At 32.0% G+C, this 23,013-nt stretch overlaps 1 protein-coding gene across 3 annotated transcripts in view; it reads left to right on the forward strand.

The window, feature by feature from the left end:
- Amph (amphiphysin) overlaps positions 1 to 23,013 on the forward strand; it is a 120,878-nt gene that overhangs the window by 90,972 nt on the left and 6,893 nt on the right. For all 3 annotated transcript variants that reach the window (XM_088227358.1, XM_088227357.1, XM_088227359.1), the window contains exons 2-6: positions 16,174 to 16,309; positions 18,600 to 18,790; positions 20,059 to 20,163; positions 20,919 to 21,089; positions 21,839 to 22,031. In XM_088227358.1, coding sequence (XP_088083484.1) covers positions 16,174 to 16,309; positions 18,600 to 18,790; positions 20,059 to 20,163; positions 20,919 to 21,089; positions 21,839 to 22,031 — 796 coding nt within the window. The remainder of the gene's footprint in view (positions 1 to 16,173; positions 16,310 to 18,599; positions 18,791 to 20,058; positions 20,164 to 20,918; positions 21,090 to 21,838; positions 22,032 to 23,013) is intronic.

Consider the following 23,013-nt stretch of genomic DNA (forward strand, 5'->3'; position numbering starts at 1 on the left):
ATAAATATATGGTGGCCTCCGTGATGTAATTGGAAACACTCTTGACTCACGCACGGAAAGCTCCGGGTTCAATTACCGGTGAGAGCACAAACATTGAATGTAAAGCCTGGGCCACTATTACGAACGCTATCTTCATCAGTATATATCGAGACGGTAGAAAGTAAAATCGATATGTACGAAAATGTGTATATTTTAAATGAAAATTTAAACTGTCTTTGGCGGTAACCTATTGAACATGTTTAGAAAAAAAAGGAATCCATTAAGTGCGGAAAAGGAATGATGTTTTTTTTTATGTAGTGATATATTTTTTAAACTTTTATTCTTCTTTGCTTTTATATAAAGAAAATACCTAATTATGAAAAAACGCCCCGTACTTTTTTGTATTGGCACTTTAAACAGTATAATAATTTAATTGTAATTTTTTTTAATATGTTTAGGTCGGCCCATTGTAAAGTACCACAATACCACTAATACCATCATCGCGGTCCACCTGTGTTGGCAATATGCCTACGTACATAATTATTTAATGAACATATTTTATTAGTTTAAGAACTATGCTAATATACATCGAGATGTACTTTTTAAAATAAATTGGTATTAAACGACTTTACGATATATTTTTGGAACCCATTTTTTTAAAAACATTTACTTCCTTATTTACACAAACATTTCAACTCTGGGGGCCATTTTCAACGAATTGTAAATAACTACCTATTCGAAAATGGAAATTTAGTTGTGGTAGGGCGGGGTGCAAACCTCGGCCCTTTGATCCGTGAGTCTACCACACTACCCACAACTCAATTTAAGATTGTGAATACACGTTTTTTCATTTATTTTAAAGTGATGATTATGTGTATACGTTTGTACCGTTCAGATTTTATAATTTTATCACATACCTTCCTTTTTTTAAATTTCATTTATGACTTTTTGGCCAAAAAAGTTACAGTTATCATTAACTGTCCATAAAGTAAATTCGAAATTTCTGTATAAAACTGTTTATATTTGTAAGAAAATTTGATATTTTTTATCAGCGACCTGTAATTGAATATGTTTAAAAATATATTCATAATTATTTTTTCTTATGGAAAAATCGATTTTCGTTTGTATTGTAATCGGGGCCCTGGAGTGACTGATCGTCGTAACTTCGTTTAGGTAACGATTTATTGCTGTAAACAATATAAAGTGCCCTATGCATTATCAGATGAGAATAAGATAAAGGAATACGCAGATTTGTATATATCGCTAGCCCAAATGAGATATCTCCAAAGAACATACCCATTCTGAGATAATCGGTCGTTGAGGTGTGCAAAGAGTCTGATTGAATTAAATTATTTAAAGTAGAATAAATACTATATTTTCAGTGGCCTTATGCTGTTACTAATTCGTTTCGTAAATTCATTCGTATCGTATGAGAAGGAACGAGAGCGAAATATGGTTTTGATTGCGTTCAAATGTGATGGATATATGACGAACGAACGAACTTACGAAACGAAATTGTGGCTGAATAAGTCTGCAGTACTCATAAACTAAACGTTCTAAACTTCACACGGGTTAACTATCTAACTTTAATATTTTATTATTTGAAAACGTTAATTTATTTCATTTATTAACATATGCTGGTGTATCTCAGAATCGGAAATTTCAAATTTATCTCACTGCTGCTTTGAGCTAGCGATAGTATAAATAATATTTGTAATATATGTACATATGTATTTCTATATTTAGATTTTTCATGTATCCATCGTAATTTTCACGTTATATTACCAGAGTAGATTTTCATGGCGTTTCTTGCTCCTAATACAATAAATTTCAAGTACATTTTACAGTAGGGAAAAGCGGGGTTATGTGAACCCCCTTTAGTAACACATACCACTCGCATATATGCGGTTAGCGTCAAAGCCTGCGAATGACAGTATAATTTGGTTACCGTCGTACTAATCCCCGAGGAAGGCAACATTGAACGTTCTGAAAAGCGTGCAAACATCTTTTTCCTCTTGTTATTTGAGCTCCGAGATCGAGCAATCGAGAGCAAGTTAATTATTAATACCGTAGTTGTATTCTTCACTACCAACCTCGGGAAAAACTATTGTTAACCCTTTCAACTCCTCTAGGGTGTTTCACTTGACCCCGCTCAGTGAGCAAACTGAGCCAAGGACTATGGGAATTTACCTTCTGCGATATTTATTATTTAAAATACTGTTATGTCTTTATTGAGTATTTTTTTTTTCCTTTGAAATAATTCAGCCTAAAATTGCTGTCCCACTTCACCCTACGTATTACCTATAGGGAGATAACGATAGTCCACGTTTTAGTAATTAGCATGATTGCTTCAATACGTAGTCAGCGCCGGACGCCAAAGTGCCCAGTGAATGCCACTGTCATTACAAATTACAGTATACCGACCTTGAGAACATAAAGTTGTACCTGCGTATTGTTATACGAGTATGTGTCTGTTAACAGTTCATGTGATCCCTAATCAAAGGTATTTCATATCAGCTGTTTGCTTTTTGATAAAAAATGATCCTCAGACATTTGATCGTTTATTTTCTAAAATGCGGGAAAGGTGTGATGTATGAAATTGTAATTCTGACTCTAATGTTTTATACAAAATCACGTTAGCTTGATAACGACTCTAGTTTAAAACAAATTAAATTAAATTGCGAAATTATTATACGATGTACAACAATATTTTGAGTTTGTCTAAATTTTTATAGACAATGACTGGATTTAACTCCCTGGGAAGCTGGTAATATTAACATATTACAACAGAGGTGAAGAACATTTTAGAGAAAATAATATAAGAGTCTAGGCATCTGCAGGGCTTATGACCTGTTATTGCCTGGTTTAAAAAGCCACTGTGTAACATTCACCATTCTGTCCATATTTTAACATCCATATTCCTTCATTTTTTTATCTGTTGATGTTTTTGAAGTTAAAGAGCTGAAACCTTTTTTTATGCGGGTGAGATTCATCTGATTAAATTATATCACCTACATACTAGGCAACGTCTAAAAATTTAATTTTTTAATTTTTATACTTCTTCATGGACCAGGTGGATTTATCAACAATATTTTGAGTTTGTCCAATTAAAGGAATATATATGTTAAAATACGGGCAGAATTGTGAATATTACACAGTGTGTAAAGTTGCCACTTAAACCAGCCAATGACAGGTCATAATCCCTGTAGATGCCTAAACTTCTATATTACCTTCTCTAAAATGTTCTTCATCTCTGTTGTAATATGTTAATACGATGTATATATATTTTTTAAATTTCGTGTTTAGTCAGACTTCCTAATAAATTATATTTCAGAAGTATGACAATACTTTTTGTCTTTCTTTGTAGAAGTTGATAACATATGATTGACTTGATTATGATTATTTAAGTTTGAATTGCTTATTTTGTTATTGATAATTAGGTTAATTAGACTAATTACGTTTTTATTTTATTATTATGTTAACTTTGTTAAATAACTCATTTATGACATGTTTTACTTATTCTAAAATGTTTCCCCCAGCACGGTACACCCCAGTGAGGGAACATTATTATGTATAAAAAAAATAATACAAACATAGTAAAAGTAAAAATAAATAATCCTAAATGTTTTTTTTTTAAATCTGTGTCTAATAATAATAATATATTCACCTAAAGGTACGAATATTATATTCGTTTAAATTAACTATAGGTACCATTTTTTTATATATACGCCTCCACAGGTACGCAGTTGCGCAAATCAAATTTAATTAAGAAGACTTTTGGTCTTGATTACAAGAATATGGTAATATATTTAACGATTTATTAAAAGTTAGACAAAAATATTCAAATTTTTATTTCTTAATTTTGACTTACCTTTTTAACTTATCGTGGTACCAATAATATTGCTGATATTTGCTAGATTTTATTGAAATATTCTAAATTTTTTGCGGAAAAACTACACTTTCGATAAAATCTCACCATCTCTTTGTAATCTGTAATGCAGATTATGGCCCTCTTTATTTTCGATTTGTATCTATCGACAATTCGATCTTAAGGCCCAAACACTACGACAGGGATACAACTCAAAACTAAACTTCAAAAAAATATTTTTAACATTTCATTTATAATAAATTAAATATATTTACTAAAAATGGTTAGATTTTTTTTTTGAGCTGTGTAATATTTTCAAATTAATTGCTTTGTGGCCTCTCACGTGTCTTAAGACAATGAAAAATGAAAATAATTTGCTTTATTATAAAAAAACTCTCACTTTTTGTACTCAGAGAGATTATCGGTCCGTGAAATATACAGTTTAAGATAATCTTCTCGCTGTTTATCCGTGTATCGTGTTTATCCGGAATTCGAAAATGATAATAGCGGTTATTGTTTTCATAACCAATACTTACATCAATTTTTTTATTTAAACCATCACCAAAAGTTTACTAGCAAACGTTGTTAATTGTAATAGTAAATTACAATATAGAACTGGTTTTTTGTATGTAACCTGTAAGTATAAAGTAATCATTATTCATTAATTTGTTGCTCAACGAAAATAATGTTTTTGTTTACAAACTTTACGCAAAACACTACATAAAGCATTTTTGTTGACGACTGATCCACTTTTGGAATCCAGCTTCAAAGAATTCCGCCGCCAGTCCGTGGAGGAATTCGGTGACCGTCCTGCTTGTTGAGTTTATGACTCGAGGGACCACAATAAATTCGGAAAATTATTGCGAGACCTTAAAAAAAAACAGAAAAGCCATCCAAAATCGCCGGAGAGGAAGACCGACGAAAGGCGTTAGATTGCACCATGACAATGCGCGCCCGCACGTCTCTCGCCAAACCAAGGATTCAATTGAAATTTTGGCTGGGATCTCGTTGAACAGGCTCCCTACAGCCCTGATCTTGCACCGAGTGACTTCCACTTGTTTCCAAAATTAAAGCAACACTTGGATGGACAACGTTTCGAGACTGATGAAAGAGTGCAGGAAGCGGTCACCAAATTCCTCCACGGACTGGCGGCGGACTTCTGTGAAGCTGGATTCCAAAAGTGAATTAGTCGTCAACAAAAATGCGTTGAAAAATCTGGTGATTATGTTGAAAAATAGTTTAGAAATTAGGCTTTCCAATTATGTACTTTTCGGTTCAAATAAAAAATGCCTTAAACCTGAAAAAAAATTGAGAACCTTATTTTTTACACATTCCTCGTAAATACACGTTAAGCACACATGGGCCCGTATTTCGGTGGGAAGTTAACTTCAATGAAGAACTTCAGTGTTTTTTTATTTTTATGTATCGTATTATCATTGCTACGAAGTTTTGTCACTCCGCGCGTGACGTCACTAGTTCTCTTTAGTAAGTTGTTTTATTTGGTGGATTGGCTTCCTAGAAACCAAAAATCTGTCACAACACTATCATTGATTGATTTCGAAAAGCTTGTGATGTCATTTAATGTATTTCATTTTTTATTAATTTTTTTATACATTCTGGAGAAACTTCGCTTAGCAATTGAATGCTCTAATTTTTTCCACCTCTTCCAGGGTACGTATTCTGATGGAAGTTAAAATTTATCTTCAATTTTATATACAAAGTAAAATTAAGTTTTCTGTATGAAAAATAGAATATGTTAACATTTTTTTTTTCTAAACACGTTAAATTAATTACCGGTTACTGACGAAGATATTTTGAATTTTCATACAAATATACACACTTTCGTACATAAATATCAATATTAGTTTATACCGTCTCAGTATATACCGATGAAGATTTCAAGAAGAAGCCGTTCATAATCGCGGCCCTGGACCTTAACTTTTGCATTTGCTCATGGCTGCGAGACTGCGACCCTCTTAAACTATGGGTGGTTAAGAAAAATGAAACGGTTATTTAAATCAGTTTACAAAACTAAATTAAACTGTTACTGTAACGAAAAACTAGTCAGGATAGTATTAATTCACAAATCGCCGTAGCCCACTTTTTTTGTTATTTTGGGGGAGGTCGCCAGCTATTTTTCTACTCGTAAGGGGTCTCGTATTCAAAAAGGTTAAAAAACACTGTTATAAACAATTGAAGATAATATTATCAATGTGAACTGTTATCAATGTTTAAACTTACATTTAATCAAAGATTACTCTGTTAACGTTCTATTGTAATCGGGGCCCTGGTGTAAATATGGCACGAAAAATCATTCGCAAATTAATTATATTTATTTGTGAAAATAAACGCTGGAACGCTCATATTTTAATTACAATGCACCAAGTTTTTACAGAGTATTTTAACAATCGTAATATAAACCACGATATTTAAATTAAAGCTACATTTGTTTAGAGAACTAATGTTTCTGTAATCAACTTCATTATTATTATTCATTTTAATTTCGTTGAATGTGTTGTAGAATAAAAAAATGGTTTGCATGTGTATAAAACAATAAACAAAATAACTGAAATAGTTTTTGTGCTTGCTAAAAGATAATAAACAATATAACTGAAATAGTTTTTGTGCTCGCTAAAAGATAAACAGTTATGTTGTTTATTGTTTTATACACATGCAAACCATTTTTTTATTCTACAACACATTCGACGAAATAAAAATGAATAATAATAATGAAGTTGATTACAGAAACATTAGAAACAAGAGTCATAATTTCCACGAAAATGATGTTTGCGAAATGTTGACAACATAATAATATTATATGTAATGTGTTATAATAATATTGTATGTAATGGACTGATTCTAACAAAAATACATTCTCAATGTGCCCTTCAGTGTTCAAAAAGGTAAAATAATTTGTAGGATCGTGTGAGTCGTGCTTTTTACGGATACGCTTTAAAAACAAGTAGGTTATCCACTATTCGCACAAGGCATATTACATGGAAAAATTGCAACAGCTTGAAATCCAAAGTCCGAGCTCTGTTTAAGGTAAAATAATCGCACATGTTAGAATTACAATTAATAGTAAGTATTTGTGCTGCTAAAATGTTAATAAGTATGTACGTTTGTATTTTTCCGCTTTTAATATACATTTTTTAAATTTTGTTTAGGCCTCTCAAAGGTGTTTCAAACATTTCCTGAATGTGCTAACTTGTTTACCGTCAGGCGAAATGACCAGTCGAGAGGTGCGTGGGAGTAACACATCAAAGGCCCCATATGGATATCTCGAGTCTTCGTTCCTTATTTGTGAAATCAGGATCACTTTAGTTTAAAGTATGAAAATTACAACATCATAAATGTGTGTAATACGTAATACGACGATGCCTTTGTAATATTGCTTTTTCTGTGTGATTGAAAAATTTGCTTTAGAACAATTTTTCATAAATGTATTAATGTGTCTATCTTCTGTGACAACATTTTTGAAAAATCTTTGATTACGAATCATCATCATCATTCCCTTTCCGCACCTACTGGTGCATAGGGCACTGCATTGGCACACCAATCGCAGCGTACCTTGATCATTTTTGTTACATGAACGTAAGATGATCAGTGTCACGCTTCAGGTACCAGTCCAATGACTATTAAATATGTTGAGTGTAAAAGCACCCTTTAAATATTTTTTTCATATGAACCATGTCTGGAATCGAACCCGAGACCTCTTGCGCGGTAGGCAAACGCGCTGACTATTGCACCACGAGGCGACAATTTCCACGAAAATGATGTTTGTGCAATGTTGACAACATAATATTATACGTATTATGACTGATTCTAACTAAAATATTTTTCAATGTGCCCTTCAGTGTTTAAAAGGATAATATAATTTGTAGGATCCCATGACGCCAGATTCAATGTCAGGGTACTGTTGGACCGAGAATCAGTTCAAACTCGATGAGCTTTCGTTTTGTGTATATAATATGATTATTATAACCTTTTTTCCTTGTCTTCACTATAAAAGGTCGCATTATCTTGGGATCACAACTCACATTATCCATGTTTTGTAACGGTCCCTATTTATTTATAAACATTATTATTACAAGACGTGTTTAAAAATATAAATCAAATGCATTTTTAGGTTACAATCTCACCATAAAATTATTTCCGTAATAAATAATAAGGATATTGTTACAGAGGTTTTAGGCATTTTTCTCAAAAATCGTTTTTTGTATGATAAAATGTGAATTTTTATTCTTCACTACTCGCTTGTCAATCACTGTAAGTAAGAGTGTAAATAATTTGCATAAAAAAATTCAAAAATGATCAGTTAGATCAATCAATGACGTATCTACTCGTATCTGAAATTCTGGAATATCGTAAAATACCAAAGAATTTTTCGCAACTTTTTTCCATCTCGTGAAGCTAAAATATCAAATTGTTATTATTTCAGTGTTGGACGAAACAGTGTTAGATTTTTTTTTATATAATCAACCTTAAAGTAAAAAAAGAAAGAATATTCATGGAATTTGTAATGACTGCTTCTGCTATGTATTTTCATTTCTGTAAGATATGTATATGGTATGTACATATATTTGTGGTTCCATGAATGTGGTTTATAATTACAGTGAACTGTTATTTTTACTGGTTAAATGCGCTAAGATTACTTCATCATAAAAACGAAAGCAAATCTTTCAATACTTATAAGACGTTGTCTAATAAAAATTGACGATATTATTCACCGTGTTTATTTATAAAATGTCTTTGGTATTGGCGTGTTGATATGTCTTTTACTTGTGTCGTTTATGTCAAATGACTGCATTTTATACTTTGATAAGAAATGGGAACTATTAATCCTACTTATCTTGTAAGTATTATCGCTAAGTCTTTTGTCACCATTTTTTATTCAACTTTTAAAAGTTAGTGACCTATTTGTAAGACGTTAATCATAATAATAAATACCAGTAATGAATAAAAAAATATATATTAGGTATAATCTATATAGTGGGTATTTTCTATAATCTTGTGTACTTCTGTCTGCGTAATAAATCCATGTCAGTAAATATGGAAATCTCATTCGTGATTTTTATATTATGAAAATTAAACATTTGAAATGCATTTATATTTATCATATTTCTGTACTAATAACGGAGCGTTGATCGATCCATAAGTGAACTCGACGATGCGGTTCCTCTTGAAAAGTCTGTTGGTGATTTTTAGGAAATTGTTGACAAACTGCAGGAAAATTCTACTCGTCTAAAAAATACTTAGATTATTTGCAACAAATCCTGTCCTGACCCTGATCAGGCTCTCTATAATAATGGACAGAGGATCGAGAAAATTGACAGCTTTAAATACTTGGGAGTTCACATAACTGAGGATGGAGGCATGCGCAAAGAGCTCGCAACTTGCCTAGGAACTGCTGGAGCAACTTTTAACATGATGCGTGTTGTCTGGAACTCTAGTCTATACTCGGTCAAAACGAAATGCCGATTATTTAACTCTTGTATAATGCCAGTACTCCTATATGGGTGCGAATCTTGGCACCTTGCCAACGCTCAGAACACCAAACTTCTGAGTTTTGAGAGTAAGTGTTGAGAAGAATATTGGGTATAAGGTGGTTCGATTTTACAACTAACATTGGAGTCCGAGAATGGACGCAGTAGCCTCCTATAACCAGTGTCTTGAGGATGCGGCGGTGGACCTGTCTCGAACACGTGCTGCCCATGCCTCAGAAGAACCTAAACCCAAGTTGCCTCTTCTTTAAACCTGCAGGCTCACGCCGTCCTGGAAGGCCGTCAATGACGATATTTCGACTACATTCGGCGGAACTATGGGGAGCTCGATTGACGTGGGAGAAAATGCTGACTGGCGATAGGGTCTTCTGGAGGCAACTGGTGATGTCCACATGCTCCACTTAGGAGTGGATGTGGAAAAGAAGAAGAAAAGGATTTAAATAAAACATACACTTTCACACGCCAACATGGGTTGCTTTATTGGCTAACTTTTTTTTACTCAACCCGATAATGAAAAAGAAAGTTTGATTTAATTTAGGTTTTTTTATGCAACCGGCCTTAATTGAATAATAATTCTCTTAGACACAAAAAATGTTTCCTTATAAAAATATGTTTATAATATTTTTATTTTTCGTATTTTAAGAATTAGGTACCGCAGTTATGCTATCTCAATTCTCAGTATTGTCCATTAGCCAGGGTTATATGAAGTATAAAGGTAGTGGCGCTCGAATAGAACTATAATAAGACACAATTGAAACACAATGAGACCTTAACTGAGTCACTTGACACACGATGTCGACTACAACAAATACCAGCTCCAACTAATCTTCACTCACAAAAACATTCTTGGTGATAAGGTCACCTAGCTTGAGAGACGATAAACTTAAATATAACTATGTAATAAATCAATACAGTCTTAGTAATATATAGTCAGGAATTTAGAACATAGAGAACAGTATTATATCCAGTGACGCGGATAGTTACAAAAACACTACTTTAATGCGAGTGGTCAATAAAAATGGATTCATTAATTTTACAAATGAATAGAGTTGAAACCTTTACTGATTGAGGTGAGATTTCCTTCAAATTATTTCGCCTACTAGAAAACACCTGCATGCTTTATTTAGATATTTTTTTGATCAATCAAAATATTGTTTTAATTTTTATCAGTCAATCAACTTCTCGATACCTGATAAAAAATCATTCACATTTTTTTCCGTTAATACAAAATTAACAACTCTTCTGTAAAAATTAAAGAATAGACTTTCCAAATATTTTTTTACCAGATAGTTTTCTATTAATTAAGTGCGGACTTATAGAGGAAAATTTTGTATTTCTGATTTCTGTTTCGTGATATGCTTAAATTTATTTCTTTATTCAGGTATATTATAACAAAATAGAGAAGGGTTGCGAAAGCTTATTTATCGGGTTGTTATTTCTAATAAGCTTCACCTAGTTCTAGCAAATGGCAGAAATTTTCTGGCTTCTCTATCGTCAGGAAAATGGTCTATCGGGCCGAGGAAACAGGGTCGTGACCCGCTTAAGTAAATAACATTCATGTTTACAACAGCGGAAAAGCAATTAGGTAGTAACACTGAAATAATTCATTAATTTTTATGTTTGGTAATCTTTTCATTTAACTGTATTATGTACTAATATATTATGTGCTTACGAGTACTGTTCTCACGGTCACTCGTTTTTATTGGGTGCTTACTGCTAACAACAAAATATTTTAATTCCAATGTCTGCCTCCAGAAAAATACATTTTCGCTTTATCCATTTTGTCGGGCCTTAAGAAATTGTATGCCTTGCTTAAGATTTTGTCGACAGAATGAACCCATTTATTGTTCTCGAATGTCGCAGATAAGAAAAGTATATTTCCTTCTAGCAAATGCAATATAGGTATTATTCATATTACGTAATGATACAAAACTATACTGGCTTTTTGCTCATAATTGTTTTTTTGGCGAGTATTTAAGAAATATTTATTTATAAATAATTTTATTTTGCATGTACATACTAAAATCGTTTCATCATTTTTTCACATCTCAATTACATTAATTTGTTGATTGATAATCATTTCGATACGAAGTGTCAATCTAACACCTTGGCTCAGTACTTTTGTTCATAAGCGCATTCTAGATAACGTCTGAAGAAACAAAGGCGCTCGATACTCAGCAAACAAAAGTTATGATGAACCGGGGCAATTTATGATAATTAGATAATCTCATCGATATCTTCCATTTCATATGCCGATTCCTCTAACTATTCGTCTAACGGTAATATAATATTATAAAAAGGTGTGGTACCTCACATATTTACACAAAATTGAGTGCGGTCGCCTCTCACACGATTCTTTTTATTTACCTCATACATCCAGCGGATTCTTTCATCGTAAAATACGAACATCTTTGTTTTTTTAATGGCTGGATTCTTAGATCAGTTTATCTTTAATGGTTTAAGATTCCCAACACCTAGCTTTCTCCTTTAAAAGAAGCATGAATTTTCTTGAATTTTTTCGCGAATATTTTTATTTATTTTTAGACCTTTTATGATTTTTAGTAGGGGTGCACCCAATATCGATATTTCGGTGTTTCAGATATATCGATACGTTTCGAGTTTAGCGCTTTAGAATACCTTATTTGGGTATTTAATTTTAATTTGTATACGTCGTTTGATAGTTAAATTTTAAAATTACGTTTTATTGTGTCTTTTTAGTCAATTAAATCTATGTAAACAATTTAGTTTGTGTTTTTTTACAGTTACCTTTTACCTTCACTATCCGTATCGGTATCGATATCCCAGTTGCTTTTCTATAGATATTGATATCTTATCGGCAGATGCGCGTATCGATAAATCCTTAATTGTAATTACTTATTTGTATTATTAAAGTACGTACACCTACTTGGCACTAAACAAATCATTCTCCTGCCGCCGCCGCCGCCGTAGCGTAACGTTTAGCAAAGTACTTTTTTTCCTCGACCCGGCCTATCCAGTATTGCAGGAATAGAAAATTGAGTTAGTGCTCCATTGCTTTTCATCTTCAGGGGGTCTTGATTTCGTTATTTCGTGCCACGTGCAATTTCCTTATATACTCGAATTATGTACATACATTCTTAATTGAGTTTCTTATATGGTCTTAAAATTTTAACGATATTTCTAATTAAGATCTTGTCAAAGACTCTTGCGAATGGTTTTTAAATTCTATAGTCCACCCGCCACATTTCTCATCTAATAAAATCCCGCCCGCGCCGTCGTACGCTATTTCAAAATCAAAATTCGAATTCGAATCAAAATGGGCGCTCAAGTAGCGAGATGGCGTCACCGGGTCCCAGCCCATATAAGGATGCCGCTAAACCTGCCGCCCACAGAAACCACTGGTTCTCAGCATTATCAGGACCGCATCACAAAAGACGTTAAGTGATTTACCTCTATTCGTCGATATCACTAAAAGTTCCATCCGATATTAAGTGATCGTACCTACTTTTAACAAATAGTTTTGTAATTAGTGCCGCACTATATAAGACAGGAATGAAAATATATTTTTTTTATCACTATGCAAGTATTCAACACAGCACTTCTAATTCGTTTGACTCCGATTACTTCGAAAAATCTCTACTTTTTCATTGTAATCAGGGTCTGGTAGACGAGAAAACTATTTTTTTATCTCGGTTTTAAATTTCGTTTGCTTACGTTTTTGTGGTAGGTAATTTTAGGTTCAATAAATATGTGGCTTCATTGACTTATTATTCTTACTTCTTTATTAGATCACTTCGTATTCTTTTGTAAATAATTATGTTTATATAAAATTTATATTTGTTAGAAATTTTGTCGGTAAAGATTCCTAAGATCGCGCAACCGAGGGAGGTAACTGAAAATTACATATGAATATCTTAATCTTAGGATTGAAATTCGAGTTGACTATATCGACAAACTATCGAAAAGTGTCTTGCCGTGTCTTTGTAATGAGAACCAGATTGTTTACTGCCTTCCAGGCTAATGGCGGCCCCGTCCAAGCGCTCGTTTACAGATGACGACGAAATAATTACTCAGATTCGAGCATTTCGAGATATCGAGACAGGTAGACTATATTGGGTCAGACCATTCGCATTCGTGTCAAAGTAGTTATAAATCTATACAGCTTCTTGTTAAATGCGGTTTTAATCGCTGATTTTTTTTCTCTTTATGCCCATTTTTTGTCGATCTTTGTTTTTACTTTGTGTTTTGGTAAAAATAATCAGGACATAACCTCCTTTTAAATTATTAGTAGAACAAGCAAAATCAATTTTGTTTGCTTTGGTTCTGATAAAAAGGGTAGATTATCCAAATATATATTTACGGATAATATTACTGACTCTATTAGAAGTACTCAAATGCTGGATTGACAAGCGTTTTATTTTTAAAAAAAATAAAAGATAAATACTTTAGTTCTTATTATTTACTCAAATATGTATATTTTCAGACCATTTCTTAAAATTCGTAAATAACTTGTGCTGGAAACATGGAAATCGAATTGTGGTAGAGTGGGATTTGAGCCTCAGACCTTTGGTCCGTTGGTCCATAATACTACACGGGACCACAACCCGGTTCAAGGGATTTCGAGGGATTTCTTATTACGTTAGATATCTCACACGGATAAGTTTTTTTTTCAGGATTCATAGATATTTCAATAGAGACGGAAAACCTTTTTGAGAAAAGAATGCGAAATTTAAGGCATTTTTTTAAATATTTTATTTTTAGAGAACTATGTATTACACAACAATAAATAAACAATGTATGTTCACAATGCCAATTAAAAAACCCACTCTTAATCTAGTAATACATAATATTGAAGGAAAGAGTTAACATCATTGTGTGTGTGCGACGTTTGTTTTCATGTGTGTGTGCGACGTTTGTTTTCATGTGTGTGTATGTTTATGTGTGTATGTCAATGTGTGTGTATGGGGGTGCGTGTGTGTGGGTGCGGAATTCATGATTATGTTTTTATTTTATTTACAGGGCTTATTATGACCATTTATTCGTTGGTTGAAGTGATCGCTTTAAGGACTAACATTTGCCATTCGGTTATGTTTAAACATTCTTCCATCGGTTGATGTTCAAATATAGGCAGAATGGTACATTTTTCACGAACATAAAGTGATCATTTAAACCAGTCAACAAGCGTTAAAAGATAAACACATATAAATGAATTACATATGAATTCAAATCATATTTTTATAAATATTTTGTAATTTTCAATAGTAACGATTGACGATTAATTTGCAAAAGCTACTTATGCTAATGATCTGCAGTTAACTCATTTTATGTTCATAATATACCGACTTTTTTATATCTTTTGTCTGCTGACATACATATATGTACATATATTTTTCTTTTTATATCCATGTTTTAATATTGCTTTTTATTTTTGTATAACTGAACTCATTATAATGTTATGTTTTATAATGTAAAAGGCACTTGTGGCGTATAATAAATGAATAAATGGATATTTTGCTATTTAATTTAATTTAATTTTAAGGTATTAGAAAAACTGTTATGCTATTGTGTACTTACTACCGATATAACCGGTTCAAACCTAGCCGAGAGTTGAACTTCATCGTCCGCCTTATATACCTACTGATTAATTTCAAATTCTAAATAATTGTTTAAAAATATGATAATCAATAATCATTTAAAGTTCTTTAAATTGCGTAACATAAAATAATGTAAAAATAATTCCTAAGCAAAATGCTAACGGCAACAATAACCAAATTCGTATATTTTAACACAAGGCCGATTTTATCCAAATCTATTGTTTGGCATATACGTTTTGTACAATATAAGTAATACTACTTTCGATTCTGTTGTTTGGATTTTGATATCCATGTACTAATTACTTTTTTTTTCGTACGAGATTGTATTATAAATATATATACTACCCAATATAGCATACAATGAAGGCTTTATTCTGAATTTCATCATAAACTTAATATTTACTATATTTATTGTGTGTGTATGTATTTCGACTATCCATTCATTTTTGTTTAGTATTCCGCAAAAAAATATAACTAAATTAAGTAGATGTTATGAACTTTTAATTGCTAAAAATGAGTTTATTGATGCGTACCATTTTCCCTTTAAATATACTCTATTAATTTGCTCACATTACTTGATTATGTCAATATCATTTTAATTTTAGAAAAAAAAAACAGTTAATTAATTTTAAGTTTATATTTGAAGCACTAACTTTGTGGTTATTCATTATAGTAAAATAAATAAAACAACTTTGTTTTTAACCATTAATTTTAATTTTTCACCGACCGGTTTCAAAGCAAACAAGCTTCTTCGTCAAGGTTTACGTAACTAATGAATTGATTGCTTTTTTTTTATCATGTTCACTAAATACTACACGTGGACAGTCCTCTCCTGTCTTACTTCGAAAATAATGATATCAAATTACCACCCGTGTAAGGAAAAAACGACTTGATTTATTGGGTCCACGTGTTTAGTGAACATGAGAATTTTTTTTTTAAAAAAGGAATCAATTCATTAGTTACGTAAACCTTGACGAAGAAGCTTGTTTGCTTTGAAACCGGTCGGTGAAAAATTAAAATTCGTGGTTAAAAACAAAGTTGTTTTATTTATTTTATAGTTAATTAATTATTCTAATTTTAAATATTCAGCTACCTTTATAAAAATAAACCTAAGTAGTCATTAAATGACTTTTTGTTTAGTCCTGTAAATTAAATTCTATGTGATGTTTATTTTTTATATTATTTATATTGTTTTAATCCTTCTCTGTTTTCACTCTAATAGAATTAAGAGAGAGTTTTTTTATTGCAGATTTTACAAAACCTGGGCAAGGTAGACCGCACTGCTGATGACATATTTGACGAGCACCTGCAGAACTTCACAAGGCAGCAGAACCAAGCCACAAGACTGCAGAAGGAATTTAATAACTACATAAGATGTATAAGAGGTGTGTAAAAACATTTTTGTGTGCTTGGGCGACAATGGGGAAATATGAGGGTATCAGAAGCAAACTCAGAAATCTCCATTGAAGGAGTTACTGAGATATTTGAGAAAAACTTTTAAAAAAGAATTACGCTTCACTAACTCAATGGAGAACGCTGAGTTTGCGGTGTCAAGTAGTATAATTGAAATCTGATTTTTGCAAGATTTAGAGACGGTTTTTAATTACGCTATTATTTAGGTAGGTATGTTCTATGTATAGTTCATTTTGGCATCAATAACTAGTTTTCCGTTTGTGGTGGAATACCCTCATATCACATACTACGAATACCGATAAAAATATGAAAAAGAAAAACTAATTGTACATTCAAAGTCAATGTGGTGAAATATTTTCATACAAAATATTTAAAATAAATGTTTTTTTTAAAATATGTCTTTACAAAAACGCGAGATGTTTGGCCTTGACAATTGTGACAATGTTTTATTTCAATTGTAACGGTCATAAACAAAGTTCAAAATTTAAACGAATCGTGACGTATTAGGGGCGTGGCCAATGCAATGGACCGTTTTCACGAGAATTCAAAATTATACATATTTTTTTGTTTTTATGTATTATAGTAGAAAAAAATTTTTTTTTTACTCAACAGTACTTCATAGACCCTTATTTATTTTTAATTGTTTTTAAAAAAAGTGATATTTTCCTATTGCGAAAAAAAAAAAATTTTTTTTCCAGTATTTTCCAATTAAATAAAGAGGTGATGGTTGTTTGTGTTTTGATATCCATATCGCTGCCAAATAGTTGAATCGGACACTCAACAGAGCGACTAGGCTGCTCATTAAATACCGGCATGGCTAGGCTGCTCGTTGAACGAACATTTGATTAAAGGGTTGAACGTCGCTTAGCCTCTTTCATTTTAATATGACAATAATAATGGATTTATTTTACCATGTGAAGTCTGGTTAACTTGGGGTGGGTTAAGCTTACTGTTTTTTTTTTATTTTACTTAATTATTATTTTAACTTCATAATTATTCCTTTGCATAACTTGGTTAAGTAAAAAAAGTTATTATAAAACTAACCCAACCTAACTCGGCGGTTTTTGGTTCGGCCGTTTCCAAAGGGCTAGCTTACAACCAGCCAACACTTTGAATGTTGTGTTATCCTTATTCATTCGATGGACGGCCTAGCCATTCCGGTGAATGCCGGCATTTGCCTAGCCACTCTGTTAAGTGGCTGATTTAACTGTTCGGCGGCGACATCCATATTATTAATTACGGCATGGAAAATTTTAAAAAGTGGTTGTAGAAAGGTTGTGGCATATGTTATAACCACTTAAACTACCGCGAAGGAGAAATTATTGTAAAAAAAACCAGAACCGTGGACGAGCGTTCTTTACTCGATGGCTTCTCTCAGGCACAAATTCTAAAAAGGGTAATCGAGTGGAGATAAATTCACCTCCTTGTGTAATGGTTGGCGCGTTCGCCTACCATTCTTGAGGTCCTGGCAGGGTGGATATGAAATATTGGTTTTAAAGGTGCTTTTACACTGCAATATTTTAATATTCCCGGACTGGCACCTGAACCATAAGACTGACTACCTTAGCGTCCATGTAACAAAAATGATCTAGATACGCCGCAATTGGATTGCCAATGCAGTCCCCTATGCACCACTAGGTGTGGATAGGGACTTATGAAAATAATGATATGAAGGAGAAAAAGTTTTAAAAAACCCTCTCAAAATATTAAGAATGAGTTTCCGCAATGACATATGTATTCATTATTCCGAATCCTTTGTAACATTTCTTTTTCTTATTATTAATTTTGTTTTATTCGTTACATTTGACTTATCAGATAAATTACTCTTTTTTATTTTATATTTTCGAAATTATTGATATTTTTATTTGTGTTTTACTCAGTAACTATTCTTTTTAATATCATAATTAATGTAGGTACAGTATAAGTCATGTAAAAGTGGTAAAGTATATAATAGTCGTATTTTCATGTGTAATTAATGGTTTATCAATAATTATGAATTTATCTTGATTTTTCTATTGCATTCCCATAAAAATCTAACAGTTGGTCAGTTTTCATTCCCAGTGACCTTTTTAATCGGGATAACCCGCTAATCTAGAAGGAAGTTATGAAAAATACACCACAACAGCCAGACCAATTGAGAAAAAATCTTCAGTTAGCCGTCCAACCAACTGTGCCACAGCACCTGTTATTAGTGTTAAATGTTTAGTGTAAATATAAGTTATTGCAGCATCGTTTAATTATGAGTTTGTTTTGCCATTTTAGCGGTGCAAACAGCATCCAAGTCCCTAATGGAGGCCATCTCAGAGGTCTACGAGAGCGGATGGACGGGACACGAAATGCTGTATGCACAGGCACAGAACATGGAGATGCTGTGGCAGGACTTTTCCCACAAATTGGGAGACCAGGTCCTCATTCCACTCAACACCTACCAGGGACAGTTCCCTGAAACCAGGGTAAATCAACTTAATCGATACATATTTTATTTTTATTTATTACATTTAAGGCCTTTACACATTTACAACACTTCCATGAACAAAAACACATACAAGAAACTGAAGAAATGGAACATAAATACATCTAGCGAAGACAAGCAACGACAATAACATAATGGGTTATAAGTTAATAAAATACCATCTACATATAAGACTTCGAGCAAAGACAAACAAGGACAATAAAATAACGGGTATTAATTATAATAAAATAAGTAAAACAACTTTTTAACCACTAATTTTTTATATTTTTTTTTCCACCGACCGGTTTCAAAGCAAACAAGCTTCTTCGTCAAGGTTTACGTAACTAATTAATTAATTCCTATTTTATTTTTATCATGTTAACTAAATACTACACTTGGACCCAATAAATCAAGTCTTTTTTCATACAAGGGTGGTAATTTGATATCATTATATTTAAAAACCGCAATTTACATATAGAACTTCGAACTAAGTCATGCCAATCCTTCTACATCCCACACTGTATTAATGACAGAGAGATCTATGACAGGCTGGAAGATCTGTCCCAAAGAACTCCCAAGTTGTGCGATGAATTGACTAATCTATACAATCTGGACATTGGGGCATAAAAACCAAAGTTTCTCTCGGAAGATTTAATAAGTAGAAAGTTTACTAAAAAATTCATATATACAGTTTGATTTTGACATTGGCCATACAATGTGACTTTCCGATGTATATTTTTGGTAAAATCGTATTAATGTATGTGTACCTCACTCACAGAACTATATGTACTACGTACTAGTGCTGTGTTCATCTGTGTTTTGGGAATGATGTTGCGATTATGCGTCTAGTATAAGGAACTAAACAAATTTATATATCACTCTTCTTCGTTAAGTATTAAGAAAAGGGAAATAGAGTTATCGTAGCGCGGAATGTAAAAGGAACCCAAAAGGGTTCTAGATTGATCACCTTACTATGGAATAAGATAAAAAGAGTGAAGGGATCTTCTTATTTGTCCAGACTTTCAAATATTTAAAAAAAATTAAGTGTGAACGATGAGGGTGCATTTTAGACATAGTAAGATTTTGTTTTCTTACAATACGATCAAACCATTTATAATACTTATTGTTTATCTTTAGAAAAGTTTCATATAAAATTTGATATAGCGTATTATTACTTATTTATGCCATACATTGATATACTCCAAGATCGAACAATGAATACATTTAAATGTAAATATGCTTAAGTGATCTTTTGTTTTTCTATTTCAGAAAAAGATAGACAAGCGCGGAAGAAAATTAGTAGATTATGACAGTCAGAGGCACAGTTTTCAAGGACTTCAGGCAAATTCAGCTAAAAAGAGAGACGATGTAAAGGTATGTATTTTATTTTCTTTCCTTTATATTACTATCATTATCGACATCTAGTTATAGATATTCAGCCACGGGGGTATATCAACTGATTACTTGAAATTTAGATAATCAACAACTGTAGTCATAATACAATTGATAAATATTTATTGTAAGATAAAATACTTTGACTTTTGTAGTGAGTGAAAACCCCAGATTCGGTATAGTAATTTATTTGTAAGGAATGACTCTAGCTGTTTACTCTAGTACATTGGTGGAATCGCTCTGCCAGAATATGTGGGTATGTAGATACTGTAGTTATGTTATTGTTGCCAATCAACATACCTACACTTCTTACATTTATCTCACATTCAATCAGATATTTTAAAATATTAAACATCGACAACTTTAATCTATTGTGTTTTTTCCCCCTAAAACTGTGCCTAGCCTCACTCTTTGTTCTTACAAAAGCTATGATTATGCTGTTTATAATATTCCCTTTTAAATATTTCAATGTGTAATTATTATTTGTATTTGATCATAGAACCATAAAAAATGCTTTGACATTTAGTTATTTACTACTTCTATATTCTCTCCAATTCATAAGATAATGTGGTCAACATAAAAATTAACCGAGGAATTACGAAAATCAGAAATATTGTTTTTGTTTTGAGACTTGCTGATGTGTAGTGTTTTTATCTTACTTATTAAATTACTATGTTCTTCATTTAAATATTTTAAAGACTCCTTTTAATTATAATATCACCTTAAATTATTTTCAGATAACTCGGGGTCGAGAGCAGCTAGAAGAAGCGAAGCGAACTTATGAGATCCTCAACTCAGAGCTCCATGATGAGCTCCCGGCACTTTATGACTCAAGGGTCCTATTTCTGGTCACCAATCTGCAAACACTCTTCGCCGCTGAACAACTCTTCCACTCTGAGACAGGAAAGGTTAGATTAACTATTTAACATTCATACAAACATTATAAACATTAAATTTAGTTATGCATATAGGAAAATCTCTAGTCTTTTGACAATCATATCTGTGATCTGCAAAGTATTTTTTAATGCACTGTACTGGGTCCCCTAAAACAATCATTTTACGTGCGTATATAAGAGCTTACTGCACACTGATGATAATTATTTACTTAAAACTGTTTGCAACTAACAATTTTTGTGATTCAAGTATTGATACACAATTTTAGATACTGAATACCTGTATAATTTATTGTTATCCATTTAATTACATTACTAATCTTTAACAGTGGAAAAAATGTAGATATTTATAGTAAATGATGTTTTACTGTAGTTTTATTATAAAACGGCATAAACTTTCATTTGTATTTTTTAATTAATTATTTAAGTTTATTAAAAAAAATATGTATCGGAATCAAATACAATTTTAATGCACATATATTTTAACGTTCCCCATTACTAAAAGAAGAAAAAAACCATTATTGTGTACCAAATGGGCAGTGATGTCTAACAATGATGTCCTTTCTATTTTTACTCAAAAAATAAATATTCCTTAAATTACAAAATACACGGTGTTTTCAATGAATGAAAAAATAATTATGAATGTAATTTTTACATCTTCCTTAAATATTTTGTATTCCCGACTACTTTTTACTACCTATGTTGATTTCATGAAAGAAAAATATTCCTCTGTAAGTATTTAATCGATTTTTGAAAAATTCCAGGTATATTCGGAGCTGGAAGCAATTGTAGACAAACTGGCCACTGACAGTCAGCGTGGATCTTACACCATCAAGAAACCTATCCTAGGAACCTTACCCAAGCAGATCAACAATATATCACCCCCTGCATCTCCTAACAAGTCCAATACTCTCAACTCGCAAAATGGAAACGCTACTCCGACAAACACCATACAACGTAAGCAACCTCCTTTCACCATTATATTATGTATCTAATCAACATTTTTCTTTACATTGCATATAACATGTCAATTAACAAATGCTTCATCTTGACATTCAAAGGATTTCAGGACATCCTAAGTTTATTGAACACTACTTTTTAATTTTTTATCTTCAATTTAACTTGGACAAGAACATAAAACATTAAAAATCTAATGGTGAATTTTTTTTTTTAATTTTTAAAGTTTACTTTAACATCCTTTTTTTCACAATATTAAAATATTCCAACTTCAGTATTCAAAGTGTCATTTTTACCGTATTTCAGATTTTTAAAAAAATAGTCAAAGAAGTGAGTAGTCAGATAAGTCACAAAATAGTAAAAATGAGATTTTTTATCTTTCGATGTGGTTAAGTCCAGAGGTTAATCTTCTTAAGATGAAATGCGGACATATTCCCGTATTTTCACCCTGGATTATGGCACCTAGAGCAGTGATTTTTTTACACATTACATTGATAAATTGTTTCTTATGGGAACTAGAACCATTCAAAAACACTTATAAACGCCCAGTTCCATCTGCCGTCTTCGGATGTACAGAAAACAAACATTTAAAATAATTTTGAAAAACAGAAAAGGTAATGACACTTTCTTAAAAAATAAAACAAAATCGGTTTAGTTTTGGGGTGTATAAAACGGGACTACGAGATGACAATTTTGTTGACTTAAGTCAGGCATAATTAGTCCTACGTGCAATTGTATTTTTCGCACGGTATTTATTTATTTTTATTTTATTCTCTATATATTCACGTAAAATTTATTGAGACACAAATCCCAATTCCATGGAATCAAAGTCCCGTGTTGAGTTGGTAGTATCGGTGAGAAATATTGTTTGTATTTGACTGAATAAAAATAATAAATTGATGTGTGTAGTAAGTTAAGTCCATTAAGTTAGATTTTGTGCCAATCCAGATAAGTCCACAACTTTTTTTAATTGTCGAAACGT

This window comes from Micrasema longulum, unplaced genomic scaffold (genome assembly GCF_059751315.1).
Source record: "Micrasema longulum isolate JH-2025_06_02 unplaced genomic scaffold, ASM5975131v1 h1tg000501l, whole genome shotgun sequence".
Taxonomy (NCBI): domain Eukaryota; kingdom Metazoa; phylum Arthropoda; class Insecta; order Trichoptera; family Brachycentridae; genus Micrasema; species Micrasema longulum.